At 37.3% G+C, this 17,242-nt stretch overlaps 1 protein-coding gene across 1 annotated transcript in view; it reads left to right on the top strand.

Moving 5' to 3' along the window:
- Window positions 1-17,242, top strand: part of TXLNB (taxilin beta) — a 51,682-nt gene that overhangs the window by 10,698 nt on the left and 23,742 nt on the right. Inside the window, exons 3-5 of the mRNA XM_025422423.3 lie at window positions 2,168-2,259; window positions 7,836-8,006; window positions 15,269-15,463. Coding sequence (XP_025278208.1) covers window positions 2,168-2,259; window positions 7,836-8,006; window positions 15,269-15,463 — 458 coding nt within the window. The remainder of the gene's footprint in view (window positions 1-2,167; window positions 2,260-7,835; window positions 8,007-15,268; window positions 15,464-17,242) is intronic.

Here is a 17,242-nt window from a genome sequence, read left to right as displayed (position 1 = left end):
CCACCTCCAATTTCCTGGATGTTTTTTGCTGTTGAATGATAGACTGATGCCTCTGAATGTAAACCTTTTATACAAAATAATGGGATATGAGAGTAGAAAGATACCTCAGTGAATGTGCCCAAAACAAAACGGAACAAAACATAATCCCCTTCTCACAGCTAAAGAAAATAAAAGGAAAGAAGATTCTTAATATGGAGAAAAAAAAGAGAGAGAGAGAGAGACCCATGGGACTCACTCAAATGTTTCTATCTCCCCCAGATGAAACACATAATGGTTTTATGTGCTAGTACTCAGACTGAGAAATATCCTAAGTGTATATTAAATATCACAGGTGAGAGTAAGACCTGTCTGTCCTCTAGTCAGTCACAAAGTAGTCTTCAGGACAGCGTTCGTTTCATTTACATGTTACTAGCGAGCACAGGTTGGCTTTGCTCTGTTCCACTATTACCAACATTTACTGAGAACTTATCGTGGACAAAACATGTGCTGGGTTCTGGGCCAAATCTGATCCACAACAATCTCTTTCCCCTAATAGATGACACTCACTCAGGACAGCAGTCTTCATCTGGGTGCCTTTCACAGCCTGAAGACAAGGCCTGTGACCAATGCACATCTCTCCCTGGCTGCTAGAGAAATAGCTCACAGCGCAGGTGCAGTGGAGGTGGGCAGCAGTGATTCTCAGCTTAAATGCAGCACGAGGCACCCAGGCCATAATTGGAGAGCTGGCAGGTTGCCTCTCACACCCACCTTCTCCCCGTCTCAGGTCAGGTCTCTAATCTGAACTGACTCACTGGGCAAAGATGGACAAAACCAGCTGTTAGGAATGAGGTCATGTTTTTTAAGAAAAAGTTTTCTTTTCTTTCTCTGGGTTTCCTGGCATCCAAATTCCACATGGGAATGGAGCGATTTAGAGCAAATAGACCAACCTTGGACTCAAGCCTCAGCTCTGCCAGTACTAATTATGTAACTTTGGCCTTCTCTGGGCTTTAGATTTTTAATCTATAAAATTAACCAGTTGTCTGGCTGCTCTTTAAAGTACTTCTAAACCTAAAATTCTTTGATGCCATTAGAGTTACCAGAATTAGCAAATAAAAATACAGGATGCCAAGGGGAATTTGAACCTCAGTAAACAATGCAAATTTTTTTTGTACAGTCATGTCCCATGTCCTGTATTTCATCTGGCAAGCCTAATTCCATGATTTATCTGCCTCTCCAGGATAAAAGCAAATATTTTAGCAAAAGGGAAATGCCTGTTCTTGGGAAAAGGTTGTCAAAGTTGTTAATATTCTTACATAGATTTAGGCCAGGAAACATGGCCTCTACCGTGTGGTTTGACCTTCCGATTCTAATTAGCCAGAGTGGCTGTCACTCTGTTCCACCTTGATCAGACTCTTTGAAAAGGTATCATCAGTGGTACATGCAGGCCTCAGGGTCCCTCTCCTCCCCACCAACACTCAGCCCAATGGCTAACTTGAAAACAAGATTTCTAGGCCCACAGAAAGGCAAACAGAGAGGCTGAGCTGAAGAAGACGAAAGAAAGAACAATGAGGAAAGAGAAGAGTTTGAGATTTACTATCAAATAATTGTGAACAGATGACTCTTAAATTGTAGCATAAACTCCAACAGGGACCGGACAAGGAGACTGCCAACAAATTTTAAGGCCTGGGCAGGAGGAATGAAGGCCCAGGAAGGCAGAAGCCATCATCACAGAAACACCAAAAAGTCTGTGGAAAAGGCCCTCCATGTCTTGGCTTGATTTTCCTTCTATGTAGATTTTATTCTCTGCTAGATAGGAGATACAATCAGATCATTCCCACCCAAACCTATCTCATGGAATGCATTCATGCACAGGAACAAGAGAATGATTCCCCCAAAAGAGAGAGAAAAAAGAGGTACTAAAAACAAAACTAACCAAAAAATGGCATACTGAACTGTCAAATTTCTGTGCTTTGGGCTGGAATTCTAGAACTGCATGTATCGATGCTGGCCATTTCATGGGAGTCAGAAATTTTGATTGGCTGTTTTGCTTTTATTTTTTTAATTAATTAATGAGGCGAAATGGATGACTTAGCCTTATATAAAGTCAGCATTTTTTATTCTTTTGAATATTTTCAAAACATTTAAAACACTTTTTCATATGTCTTTATGGTTTTTATTTTCTTTGAAGGCAAAGAAGCCAACCTGCTAATGCAAAATCTGAACAAGTTGCAAACACCTGAAGAAAAACTTGATTTTTTATTCAAGAAGTATGCTGAATTGGTAAGATCTCTGATTAGTTTTTTTTGTCAGAAAGATTCAGGCTCTGGCTAGAGCTGATAAAAAGAGGCCTTTCGTTTTTCAGGTAGCTCATTAGAGACCATAGCTGGTTGCCTCACGCAAGCCAAAACAAGAATCCATAAAAGCAGAATTTTTTTAAAAGGAAAAAGAAATAGAAAAACTGAGGAAAAACAGCTCAAAAAAGAAAGAGAAGAGAGTTGGAATCTATTCTGCCTTCAATTATATGTATAATTTGGGGAATGGAAAAGAGAATTATAGAGAATTGAAAATTGTGGATATTTTAAAGTTCTTTTTGGGTTTGTAATAAAAGAGAAATATACTCAATATAAAGGCGATATAGGCAAGAGAAGGTGACAGGAAGAAAGGTAAGAACAGGTGCATAGGCACCTGCCTGGGTGTTTTGAGAGGCCCCCTCAGGAAGGGAGAGGGATGAATTTATCCTACCTTCACTGTGTAACACCTTCTCATTTGGCCTGGAAAACTTTATTTGTTCATTCAGCCAGTCACTCAGTCATTCAACCATTCATTCATTCTCTTTGATCTACATTCTTCTCCCTGCCCCCCTGTGGCAGTGCTTGGTGTGGATCACTCTCTGCCTAGTGCTAGGTCCTCCCCACGGAGGGTCCATCTGGAGAAGGCCATTCGAGAGGCAGGGAAGCCACTCAATGGACACCAGAGAGCCGGCAAAGTGCACTGCCTCCCCACTGGTACTCCTTCAGTGGGTCAGTTGGGGAAAAGAGGAGGGTTCAGTGTAGCAGCCTCTCCGCTAAAGCAGCGACATCTGTGTCCTACTCCCCCGGGTGTACGGAGTATGCAACCCACTGCTGGGATGTGACGTCTGCTCAAGTGAAGCTAGCCAACATGCTTCTCCCTCATATCTGCTGGCTTTCTTTAAAACAATGTTTTCACTTACTGATTTCTTTTGGACAAGCAGTGACAGGAGAATGAAACCAAGTCCACACGCAACAGAACATTTCCTCTAGGTGGCAGGGTGAAGGCAGGTTTACCTTTGCCACTAATGAAGTTTCATTTGGAGCCTCTCACTGGCATGGGCCTCTCTGAGGCCCTAGACGGAATTGCTTTTTCTTAGTTTTGTTTTCTGTGTGTTTTGTTTTGAGAAGAGAGTCCAAACCTGAAGGGGCTTCAGGCATGCAAACCCCTTGTCTTATCCCTATCAGTGGAGTGCAATCTAACAAGTGATTTGTTTTCTTTCTTTTTCACTCTTTTGTCTTGTGGTTCCTGTTTTTCCCTTTCTTCCTATCCTCCTGTTGCATCCTCTGGGCTGAACTGTCCTGCAATAGACCTGGAGGGACTCTGAAATACTGAGTGACTGGCTGGTTGCTTAACTCCCCTAATACTTTTTAATTTTTTTTTAATCACATAAACCCCACATCATGATGATACGAGAAATGCTGCAGACATGAGCAAAAATCTCTCTAATGTCATAATCTAAAACACAAACTTTGATTTATCCATCTTCCTTTCCAATTCTGCTATATATGCAGAGATACTTTTTATAACAATTACTATCATAAGGTACGTATGTAATTTGGTACCTGGTTTTTTTGGCTCATATGACAGACATTTTCTCATGTAGTTCAGAGTCTTTATAATTATATTTTATAATAGCTATGTCTTTTTCCATGAAGTGGCCATTATCTCCTGGTTCTCGAGTCTGGAGACATTAGATTCCTTCCACGATTTGCTTTACCAAATACTGCTGCATGGAACACCGTCATGCATTAGATCTGTTCCTTCTCCTTTATTTTATGATCTTTGGGAAAAGTTCCAGAATTGGATTACTGAATCAAGTAGTATGAATTCCTTCTGGTTTTTGTGTTTGTTTGTTTTTTAATGGTCATAGTACTTTCCAAAAGCATAGTAGAAATTTATAAAGCAAGTACCGTGTATCAACTTTTTTTTTTTATTACAGTTTGCTTAACACTAGCTATTAACTGTCTATGAACAATTTCAATGGCATAAAATAAGTTAGGTTTCAAAAATATTTTTCCTAAAAATAAGGCCCCATTCTCACCTGTCCATCCCTGCTCTCTTCAATATTTCCCACATCATTTTCCCTTTGCCACTTTGATTTACCTCCTTCTACCAAAGCCAGTCATGTTTCGTTTCTAGCGCCATGCTTCATACTTGGCTGGACTGGGCAGTATTCGAGCTCCGTACAGGAAGCCATGTGCAGTGCTGCAACCCACAGAAACACATCAGAGAAGCACCACTTCTCCCATCTGCCGAGATTTTCTTCCTAAACCACAGCTGTTCACCATGGGAACTCCCTCCGCCTACTCACCTTCCTAGTCAAGAGTCACCCCACCCAGGTTATTTTTCCAGAGCGCCTACTCAATTCAAGCCTACTTACTATACTTTGGCATTTATATCATGTCCTATAATGAACTTTAAAACCCAAAAGATCATTCTAGAAAGAATGAATAGGAGATAATTGGCCAAAAACTCATTACATTTCTTTTTCAGAAAGGCAAAATTATGAATAATTTCAATCTTTTACTTAAAGACTAAAACCTATTTCATTGCTCACTGATTTGGATATTAATATAGAAGGTGTCTGACATGTATTAACATAGAATAAATCATCAAATTCAAAGCCGTGAATCAAAATGCCACTCTAGCTAACTCACCCTTACAGACTCTGAATCCTGTAATATCATCTACGATTGTTTTCATTAATAAATAAGGATATATTTATTAATAAAGATACCACATGACTAAATTAAGAAGGGACTTGGGAGAAGTAGGTTTTCTAAGTTTCCTCAGTTTTAATGTAGTCACAACAAACCACTAATACTATTCTGATTTCATAATTGGCATTAATTTTACTTTTTTAACTTAATAATGAAAAAGAGAGAACAAGAAAAATAGCAGATAAAAATCCAATATGACTGTTACAATTGTACAGAAGTGCTGTGTCTAAGTGCATCATTAAATCACTAAGCCAGTAAGTATTTGACTAAAGTTGACTCGTTACAATATGTTCGCTTTCATTCATTAAGAACCATATATATATATATATATATATATATATATATATATATATATATTCACAAGTCAGAAGTATTTGAATAAAGTTAGCCACACTCTTCATAAATTTGTCAGAAAGTTAAGAGTTTTTATTTAGAGCAAAGCAAGATAGACCTAATGGCAAATATGTATGACTTTGCAGTAAAACTAGAACATTACATGGTTGATAAGCAAGCAAAAATCATCTCTTCCAACTTATAAAACACATGTAGGGTATCTTTCTCCTAGTGCTCAGGTAAATCCATATGGGGTAGTACTCCCTTGTTTGGCAGTTTTGCTCACTGTGGGCCAATAGTCAATGTCTGTCTGGAGATATTATGAATGCCACAATTGGGGGGCGCTACTGGCATCCAGTAGGTTGGGGACAAGGATGCTGCTAAACAGCCTACAATGCTCAAGATAGCCCCCCACAACAAGAAATTATTTGGCTCAATATGTACAAGTGCTTAAGTTGAGAAATCCTGACATACAATTTAATCTTCAAAAAGAAAAAAGTCTAAATAATAATGGCAATAACAATAATAACAATATATAAATTTCAGATAGAGATAATAGGTCATTTAAAATCCAAATACACTCTCTCTCTAAAATTTTTTTTTTATAATTAAAAAAAATGAAAAAAAATGGGAGGCGCCTGGATGACTCAGTCAGTTAAGTGTCCAACTCTTGATTTCAGCTCGTGATCTCAGGGTCGTGAGATGGAGCCCTGCATGGGGCTCTGTGCTCAGTGAGAAGTCTGCTTGAGATTCTCTCTCTCCCTCTTCTTCTGCCCCTCCCCCCACTCTATCTCTAAAAAAATAAAATAAAAATAAAAAATTAATAAAATCCAAATATAAGCACAAATGTAACTATGGTACAAAATGAAAAAAACTCATCCATCCTTTTAATAGGAGGTTAGAATGAGAAACATAATAAAATATCAATGATTTTCCAATTGAACCTCAAGAAAGAAATCAATTTCAATCAATGTTTATGGTCATATGGGTCTAATTTTTCCTGATGTTAATTCTCACTAATAAATGAAAATTGCCCATAAATGTGAAGATTGAATATCATTTATGAACATCCCCAGCTTAATCCAACAATGATCATTTTGGTGTGGCAGGAAGGAGTGAGGAAGAGAGTAAAATAAGTCATGAACTGAAGTAAATGTGATAGTCTTGTTCAGCTAGTTCAAAAAGAACAAATACCTTTTCAAGACAGGGAGATTGAGGCACATGCGAGAGTTCATATCGTGTGTGATCACTTGCATCAGATTCTTCAAGTCACTAAGAACACCTGGGGTTCAGAAGCCCTGACAGTCTCACATGGGCTTTTCCTCCTCTTGAGCCAACAAAGTCATAATCAGGATAAGCACCTACCTGCATTAAGCACCATTTTGGCACTCAGGAAACTGAGTCCAGCAAAAGAAAGGCTCTGGATGAAGTGATACAGCCTCACTGACTGTCTGAGATCAACACGTCTGGCATGTGCTAGTCTCTGATGACTTCCGTTGGTTGATCCACAAACTGCCCCTCCACCCACCAGAGCTAGAATTCCATTAAAATATCACTAGATTTGGCAAACAAAATAGAGAACACCCAGTTAAGTTTATGTTTCAAGTAAACAATTTTTTTTTCAGTAAAAGTGCCCCATCCAATACTTTAGATATACTTTTACTAAAATTTTTTAATTATTTGAAATTCAAATTTAACTGGGTGTCCCACATCTTATCTTGTGACTTCATCCCTGAACTGTAGCATCCCAAGATGGGAAGTCGCATGGAACTATGTGATAGCTGCTGGAGGAGCATGAGAAAAGGCCCCCACTGTGGTTGGCAAAAGTGCGTGTCATGATTTATTGGCCATGAGCATGGAACCTGGGGATGGTCAGAGGGCAGGGTGTGTTATGGATACTTGCCATTCTCGCTGTTGAATTGTGCAGTGGCTACTTCTGAAGCTCTGGTGGAAAATCGCCAATGCTAGGTAGTTGAGAGGTATTTTCTCTTCCCTCCCTGTTTTACAAACCACAGACTTCACCTTCCACTTACCAGGAGGCTATTTTATGCTTTCTTATTCTTTAAAAAATAGTTGCTATAAGCTTGTTATGAGAAATAATTGTGAGAACAAAATATAAACCAAGCAGACACACTGTTGACCATTGCACCAATGCAAGACATTATCATGAATTCTGACAGCTTTACAGATTCCAAGATATGCCCTTCTATATTGACCAGTATCACTGGATAGATTCAAGAGAAGGAAAACTATTTATAGACCACCAAAAAGAATAGGAAGGGATCATTATAATGATAAGGAAAACCTATAAATGATATGCTCTAAAAGCTGTATCTATGAGTATCACAAAGTCACATTTGTGAAATTTTTTGCAGAGGGGCAGTGACAATAGCAAAGAATGTTTCCAACAACCACAGAGTAATCTTTTGGTATTTCCTCTTTTCATCCTTTTCTATCAACTCAAAAGCAATTTCTGCCATTTTCTTTTATTTTTGCATCCCTCATGTCTAGCTGGATGAGCATCGCACTGAGCAAAAGAAGTTAAAGTTCTTACAAAAGAAACAGGTACAAATCCAAAAAGAAAAAGACCAGTTACAAAGTGAACACAGCAGAGCTATCCTTGCTCGAAGCAAACTGGAGAGTCTATGCCGGGAGTTGCAGAGACACAACAAGACACTGAAGGTATGTTATCACCACCTCTCTGAATAACACACCTTCTGGCATGCAGCGCAGCACTGGGCTTCTGCCACTCATGGAAAGAGCATGAGTTTCTGATTTCCCATAAATTATTTTAACTCCCCAAGCCTGTTTCCTCATCTGTAAAATGGGGATCACGCCAACTTCACTGTGTGGCCAGGGAAAAATTAAACAAGGTCATATACATAAGGTGCTACGTAGTACCTGACACAGAGCAGGCCCCCAGTAAAACATGTACCATCCCCCTTGCCTTTTTCTTGCCCCAGTTTGTCTTATTTTTTAGGGTAAGACTTAGTTCTACCCTGTAAAATACAAATTTGTAAAAATTCCACAGTTTTTGTATTATGATGAAATCTGCAGAACACAAGAAAAATTGACACAAAACTAAGTGACACAATACAGCAAGACTGAGAGCCAGAATGTCAACAGTCAGCTGAGAAAAGAAGCTACTTGAAAAAATACTGAAGCTCTTCAGACTTAATTATTCAATCTAAAAATAATAGACTGATCACTTCATTCAGTCTGCATGGGTTTCATTAATTATAGCAGAAGCCTGTAGCAGTGTGCCTAATTTGATTACACACAGACACTAGCTCCATTCAATCAATGAAGCAAGATGCAGGGCTCTCCAAGATAATACCGCCGGCATCCACAATCCCCTTTCCAGCTGAAGACCTTAAAGCTTTTGACAAACAATAATTAATTAGACACAATATTCCAGTGAGATAGTTATTATTACATGTGTTTAAAAGGAAACATTTTAAGAAGCAGAGAGATTGATATCACTGCTGAGTTTGTACAACATAGCAGGGAAGAAAACTGGAAGAGAATCATGACTCTTATATTCCAGATTGGTTTTTGATATCTAGGAAATGGAAGGCCAGCGTGACTGAGCTATAGCTCTCAAATTACAAGTTGTAGGAGAAGGGCTTCTGGCCTGGCATCCTTTCACTCATTGCACTAGGGACAATCAGAATTGCAGGTTAAACGGGGGCCCAGGATGAGAGCATTATTCTCAAGATACACATTCAAGCAAATAGCACTCTGTGTTTACATAAATCCTCTGGCTTTCAATAGTGTTATATGGTAATGAGCTAAAAATTAAATCAAAGATAGTGGAAAGTTTATCAACAAAGATATTTAAAGAATGGGATGGGGTACCTGGGTGGCTCAGTCAGTTAGGCGTCTGACTCTTGATTTTGGCTCAGGTCATGATCTCAGGGTTGTGAGATCCAGCCCCACGTGGGAGTGTAGAGCCCACTTAAGATTCTCTCTTCCCTGACCATCCCCTCTCTAAAATTAATTAATTGATTGATTAATTAATTAAAATAATAAATGGGGTGATGTTGCTTGGGCTTTTTGAGTAACATTCAAAGAAAATAATGGAAGTGGCAGGAGACCTATACGTATAGCCACACACCCTCACCAATGGCTTCCTGTTATGGACAATGAAGTTAAGTATCATTATTACACCAGGACTTGTGCTAAGAGCCTTAACACAACCTTGTGCTAGGGTTAATAGCTCCATTTTATTGATGACTAAACCGAGACTTGGCAATTCAAATCAATTGTCCAAGGTTATGCATATATTAAGTATCAAAATCATGCTTCAGATTCAAAATATTTTCTGAGTCTCCTTCTCCATTTTTCCTTGACCCATGGATTATTTAGAAGTGTTGCTTAATTTTTATAGCCCATTGAACATGGTCTATCTTGACAAACATACTATATGCACTTGGAAAGAATGTCTGTTTTTCAAATGTTAGGTGTAATTTTGCATAAGCAACAATTAGCTCTGGATCATTTATGTTTTTACTGAATTTTTGTCTGTTGTTCTATCTATGGCTGAGGAAATCTCCTAGTATAATTAAAAATCTCCTAGTATAATTTTGAAACTCTTTACTTCTTTTAATTATGTTAAATGTTTGCTTCACATATTTTGAAGCATTAATTTGACAAGTATACACATTTGTGATTGTTATATCTCCTTGATAAATTGTTTTATCACCATGACATGTCTTTCTGTAAAGATCTTATCTTGATGTTTACATTATCTGATATCAATAAAGCCCCTCCAGTTTTCTTACTCTTATTGTTTTCAGGGTATATCTCTTTCCGTCCTTATTTTCAAACTTGGACCTTTATATTTAAAGTGAGCCTCTTATAGAGAGTATATAGTTGTACCTTGCTTCTATCATTCTTATAATATCTATCTTTTAAGAGTACTAGTCCATTAACTACAGTGAAATTATAAGTGTGGTTGGATATATTTCTACTATTCTATTATTTATTCATCATCTGCCATCCCTGTTGTCTGGTTCTCTATTCTTTTCCTACTTTCCTTTGGATTATTTGAATATTTTAAAAATTCCATTCTAATTTATTTCTTGGATTTTTAAGTATACTTCTTTGTACTTTCAGGGGTTGCTCTGTAATTACTTAAACATTCTTAGCTTTCTACAGTCTACCTGGAGTTAATACTGTATCACTTCATATAATGTGTAGAAACACTACAACTTAAATTGGTCCATTTAGTGATCCCCCTTCAAACTATAATTGTTATATGTATTACATTTACATACATGTATAAAGCCCATGAGGCCATGTTACAATTTCTACTTAAATGATAATATACATTTCTTTAACAATTAAAGGCAAAACTGTCTTCTTTATTTACCTAGATATTTATCATTTCTGACACTTTTTATTCCTCTAAAACTTCTACTTGCTGTCTGGTGTCATTCCCTTCAGTTTGGAGAACTTCCATTAGTATTTTTTATCATACAAGTCTGCAATTAATTCTCTTTTTTGTTGTTTGTGGGTTTTTTTTATCATTAAAATGTCTTTATTTTGCTTTTATTTTTGAAGGCTATAGTCATTGGATATAAAATTCTGGGTTGGCAAGGGTTTTTTTTTATTTCTCTCTCTCTCTCAGCCTTTTATAGGTTCTGTATTGTGTAATCTAACCTTCACAATTTCTGATGAAAATCAACAATAATTTGAATTGCTGTTCCCCAGTTATGCAATATGCCATTTATCTCTGACTACTTTCAGGGTTTTTCTATTGATCTTTTGTATTCAGAATTTTGACTTCTTTATGCTTAGCTCCAGTTTTCCTCATATTTATCTTATTTAGGATTGACTGAGCTTCTTGTATCTGTAATTTCTGTCTTTCACCAATTTTGGTAAAGTTTCAACCATTTTTTTCAAGTATTTTTTATGTCTCATTCTTTCTCCTTTCCTTCTAAGATTCTAACTTCATGAGTGTTAAACCTTTTACTATTGTCCCACAGGTCCTTCAGCCTCTCATATGTTCTTCACCAATCCATTTTCTTCTATCTTCAGATTAGATCACTTATATTGATCTAGCTTCACATTCACTGATTTTTTTCTCTGTCATCTCTGTTTTGCTCTAAGTCCACTCCGTGATCTATAAATTTCATATATTATGACTTTTACTCCAGAATTTCCATTTCGTTCTTTCTTATAGATTTTTTCCTCTCTTGAGATTTCCTATATTTTCATTCGTTAAGATAATACTTTCCTTTATAATCATTAAGCATACTTATAATACCTGTTTTTAAATTCTTGTTTGCTAATTCTATCTCTGGTTCATTATGGAATAGGCCTCCTCTGATTACCTTTTCTTATAAGAATGGGTCACATTCTTCATATATCATATATATCAAGTCATTGTAAACTGTATCCTGGATGTTGCAGCTGTTGTGTTGTGGAGCATGTGGATTCTACTATACTCCTTGAGAATGTTGTTGCTATTGTTCTTTTTAACCAGGGATTTAACTTGATTAGAGTCAAACTGCAAATCCTCTCTCGGGGAGCAATTCAAGTTCAGTTCATTTCTTTTTTTCTTAACTAGGCTGCTTTGAGCCTGCCCTGAGCATGTGTGGTTCAGAGTCAGCCAAAGATTTGGGCAGAATGTATTACAGAATTTAGGGCTCTCTCGCTCTCTCTCTCTCTCCTCATTTTTGGGGATCTCCCCACATCTTCCACTAGCTGTAGTTGTTCAGAACTCTCCATTCTTCACACCAGAAAAATAGTAGATAGGTTTTCTTTTTTCTTTTTTAAGTCTTTATTTTTTAAATTGTTATTTATTTATGATAGTCACACACAGAGAGAGAGAGAGGCAGAGACATAGGCAGAGGGAGAAGCAGGCCCCATGCACTGGGAGCCTGATGTGGGACTCGATCCTGGGTCTCCAGGATTGCGCCCTGAGCCAAAGGCAGGCGCTAAACCGCTGCGCCACCCAGGGATCCCTAGATAGGTTTTCTATGACCGTTTTACCTGTCCCATGCAGCTGCTAATTTCAGTCTTCACCCAAGATAAAAGCTGAAGAAGGACAGAGAGAGAGAAACTTACAGTATATCATTCCCTTTTTACAGGTGTCAACTTCCCTATAGCATCTGTCTGACCTCCAGTTCTCCAGTGTTTTTAAGTAGTGGTTTCTTGCATTTTGTCCAGACCTCATACTTGTTATCTGTAGAAGGGTCAAAGTGATATGAGTTTCCTTGGTCATACTAGTAAAACAACATAAGTATATCTGCTACTAAAATGCATGTGCTAGGAGCTTGGGAAGATACAGAAAAAGAATGCATGCCAGGCTCTTCCACCAAAAAACTCTTAACTATCACTATTCTTTATTAAAATTGATTCTTTAGGAGATCCCTGGGTGGCTCAGCAGTTTAGCACCTGCCTTCAGCCCAGGGCATGATCCTGGAGTCCTGGGATCAAGTCCCACATTGGGATCCCTGCATGGAGCCTGCTTCTCCCTCTGCCTGTGTCTTTGCCTCCCTCTTTCTCTCTGTGTCTTTCATGAATAAATAAATAAAATCTTTAAAAATAAAATAAAATAAAATTGATTCTTTAGTGAGTCAAAAAAGAACCCACAAAAGATCACAATTTAGGGTAATCTAGAAAAAGACCAGTGAACGTATGAGACATGGATTTATTTCAAAAAAATACTCATATATTTGAAGCACTAAATGTGAACTTCAAACTATACTGAAAAAGAACTTTCCAGTAAGAGATGGGTGTTTCAGGGAACATGATTTTAGTAAATGAATAAGTAGGATTTGTTATCAGAATGTCACAGAATTTTAACATGGAAAGGATTATAAGACTCATCTAGTCCAAGTTACTCATGTTTGTATGTAAATTAATAATTTGTTGATTAATTGAATTAATATTTACTGAATACTTATGAATCGCCTGCCAGGCCCAGCACCAGTTCTAAGATACATATTGCTGCTTGCAAAGTCTCTTTTCTTAGTTATTTCATACTTTACTTTTCAATCTTATTTGCATTATTAATTTTGACTTTGAACAATGTGCTTGATAAGGAAAATTTGTTCTCTGACATCATCCAAATGATTGCAAATTTTTTACCAATAGAACCAAGTTTTATAAGATTTTGCTAGATTTATTTTTCCCTCATTGATAAACAATGTGCTGTAAAATGCAAAATGCTACTTTGTGGGTCAGGATTCAGTGCTGTAATGTTTTGACCTGTGTTTAAACCATCCTAACACCCACACCTTCTTTCTGTACCCAGTTGCCAGTGATAAGCTCAAACTTGCTGAGTATCATGGGATGGTTCTTTCATTTATCATTCATTCATGGATGGAATAGTTATAAATGCAAATGGCATTCAGATCATGGTCTGTAGGTCTACAGCTAGGAACCTGTTGACTTCTAAGCTAAGCTGGAGCAGTAAGGAGACAATCACTATTATATAGATATTCAGTGACTCTTGGCAGATGGCTATAGTCATTCTTAGTGAAATATATATAGTAAGAGCATACAAAGAGCAGAGAAATATAATATCTCAGTTAATGTCCTCAGATTAGGAAGTGATATTTCCTACAATACCCCTAAGAAGGTGTCACCAAATAAATGTTTTATGACTTAATTATGATTCAGATATCAGGAGTTCTATCGGAGTTGGAGAATATGTTAATATTGTAGAGGAAAGAAGATACCTAATGATAACTTAAAATATTTTCAGAGCATAATTCTTAGCATCAGTTTTTATTTTGATCACATAATTTTACTACCATAATAAGGATTTGAACAATTACTTCTATTTAAATCATTTTTTCTTTTTAAAAATCCTGTTACATAATTCGATCACAGGAGGCAACTAAATGCAGTATAATTTTACTTGCCAACCATGAAGCAAGCTTTCATAATAACAATTAATCAGAACTGAAAGGCATCCTAAAATGTCTATATCATTTTTCAGCAGCGTCTCTATCTTTGGTATGATATAGCAAGATTAAACCCTTTGATTCTAAAAGAATGAGAGGCATCATCACAAAGCAAATACTTCTCAATATAGATATGGGGGAAATTTGGGCACATTGTTAGTAGTTAGCAATGAAAGGAGAGTTTTGATTTGGGAGAAAAGAGAACAGAAATGATATAAAAGTTAATTTCCAATTCTTGAATGTTAACAAAGCAAAAGAGGGAGAAATTAGACGTTTATTTGAGAGTTAAAGAAAATTTGAAACTTAAAATCGCTTTCAGATTCAAAATTTATATTGAACATTTCAATTACCCTATGTGACACATGGGCTGATTGTTCTTTCAGAAATAAAACACCCAGCAAATTTTCTAAGATTTATTTTTACATTCTTGAATTGCTATAATTGATCTATAACTATCTTTGTTTCCTTTACAAGCTTGCTGATGAAAGTTTTCCTTACTAAGAAAAAGTTTATATTGTGATCACTTATATTTACAAAACTGGGTAATACAATTATGTGGTTAACATGCCCTAGTTCTTTTATAGAGGAATATAAGATCTATTATTCTTTTTTCTGTACCAAACCAAGGAAACACAGGATCTGTCTCATCAATCAGTAAAGCTGAGTGGCCTTTTTTCCAGGCCACAGCCAAGAGATCAAAACCCTGTTACTGCATGTTTGTTAGAAATTGCTACAGTTTATGCACTCAGTCAGAGACCCGTCATCTTTAAAACAAGCCTATTCATCACTAACTATCCATTTCAAGGCCTTCATTGCACCTGCTCCGAGTAACCATGTATTTACAACTGAAACCTTTGCTCATACATTTATTTTGGGGCTGAGAAAGGTTGGCTCCAGAGAACTGAGGAAAAAAATCCTACTTAACCCTGCACACTAATCTCCTTTCCTTTACCTAACCCTGAGTTCTATAAACCCAGATGCATGTAAGCCAGCCTAACAAAAGACTTTGCTTTTTATCCACAGGAGGAAACCCTTCAGCGAGCACGTGAGGAAGAAGAGAAGAGGAAGGAGATCACCAGTCACTTTCAGACCACTCTGACAGATATCCAGGCACAGATTGAACAGCAGAGTGAGCGAAATATGAAGCTGTGTCAGGAGAACACAGAGCTTGCAGAGAAACTGAAAAGCATCATTGATCAGTATGAGCTCAGAGAGGAGGTGAGAACCACATCAAACAACTTAGGGGCACTATAAATAGATTCAGATCTGGGCTGTGAAGATGGAGGACGTGGTTAGTAAGAAAGTTATGGCCAGCCCTCTCAATTGATTAATATTTAGAATTGGATTTCTTTTACTAGCCAAAATAAAAACAGGTGGTGTTGCAAAATACCTGGCTGAAAGCCATATGGGGTTTCTTCAAAACTGGAATCACTGCAAAGCAAAGGTAATAAATAGGAAGTAGGAGGCCATGAGCACAGTTATCCCTGAAAATAGTATTTCTCAGCTGTTTAAAAATACTCTCTACAGAGCCAAGAAATATCTCACAGATTCCCTCTTAAGAATTATCATGTCATCTGAATGAATCTGCATTCTTTATCCCCCTCAAGCCAATAAGAGTACTAAAAATATAATTCTAATATTCTTGGTATTAGTTATTCAGTTTGTGCCAGGAAAGGTGCTGAGTACTGTACTTTGCATGCAATGTCATTTCATTGTCTCAACAAGCTTATGCACTAGACAATACTTTCTTATCCACGTTACATGGATGGGAAGCAGAGCCTGAGATTAAAGCACTTATCTGCAGTCACAAAAGCCAAAAGAGTTTTGCTTTCAATAGTTTACATTAGGGAGACTATGGGGACCTTTTATTATTCCAAAACTATACTTTAATATTTAATATATTTTTAAGACTCCAGAAGCCCTCTCAGGATTTTTATGTCATGTTATTTTCCCCATCCTACCCATATTTTAAATGTCTGCCTTAAATATCACATAGCAATCACAGTGGCTGTGTTGGCAACATGCTAAGATTTTATTAAGAGAAAAACTGAGCACACCAAAGCAGCAGTTAGGTAAATCAAGAAACCCCTCACAATAAGCCAAAATGCTATGCTACCATTTTATCCTGTCACCAAGATCAGTCCTACTCCAGAAGATAGGTTCAGGCAAAAGCAAAAGGGAAGAAGCTTAAAAACAAAATGTCCATACTCTACAGAGAGATCACAGGTAAGAATGGCCTGGTAGACCAGTAGTACATTCTTGGGATTGGTTCTGGATAAGCTCCCAGGCTGGAAATCCATAGGTCTTCTTGCCACTGGCACCTACTAGTGACCAAGAAATGATCTGCACTGAAATAGAATTAGAAGCTTCTCTTCACCAAGCTAGTTGAAAGGTCAGAAGATATAGGGGAAGCAGTAGCACGTTTGCTATTAATTCATCTGTGACCTTTGGCCTTGTCTTGCCCATCAGAGCAAGAGTTGAAGTGGGTGGGAGGGCTCCCCCCTAAGTGCCAGGCCCTGGGCCATGCTAGTCCTCCAGAGCTGCCTCACAACCTTTGAGACAAGAATGTGGAAGAGAATTCACTGGAATAAATTGTGATTAAAAGCAATTTTATATTCATAGTAATCATCAAAATACTGAGCAATTGTGCAATAGCCCTCCCAATATGCATCAGTTTGCCATCTAGCATAATAAGTAGCATCATATCTGTAGTTACTAAGTTTAGAAAAATAATGTTGAGATCTTGTAGAGCTCACATTACTGAACTCTGGACCCTCTACCTTTTGCAGCCATCTTTGTGTAGTGCAAAATGCAGGGGACTCCACCAATTTGTGACTTTTTTACAAAGCCATAAGTGATGCCAATGTATTTATTCCCTACCCCCCCCCCCCACCTTTTCTTTAAATCTTAAAACCTGGAGAACATATATGTCAATATTACTTTTTATTATATTTCTCAGCACCGGTAGTAAGTCAAGCCTGATCTGTGCAATTTATT

The sequence above is a fragment of the Canis lupus genome, chromosome 1 (genome assembly GCF_003254725.2).
Source record: "Canis lupus dingo isolate Sandy chromosome 1, ASM325472v2, whole genome shotgun sequence".
Lineage (NCBI taxonomy): Eukaryota > Metazoa > Chordata > Mammalia > Carnivora > Canidae > Canis > Canis lupus.
Note: the sequence above shows the minus strand (reverse complement) of the source record. Positions and strands in the feature narration are given on the sequence as shown.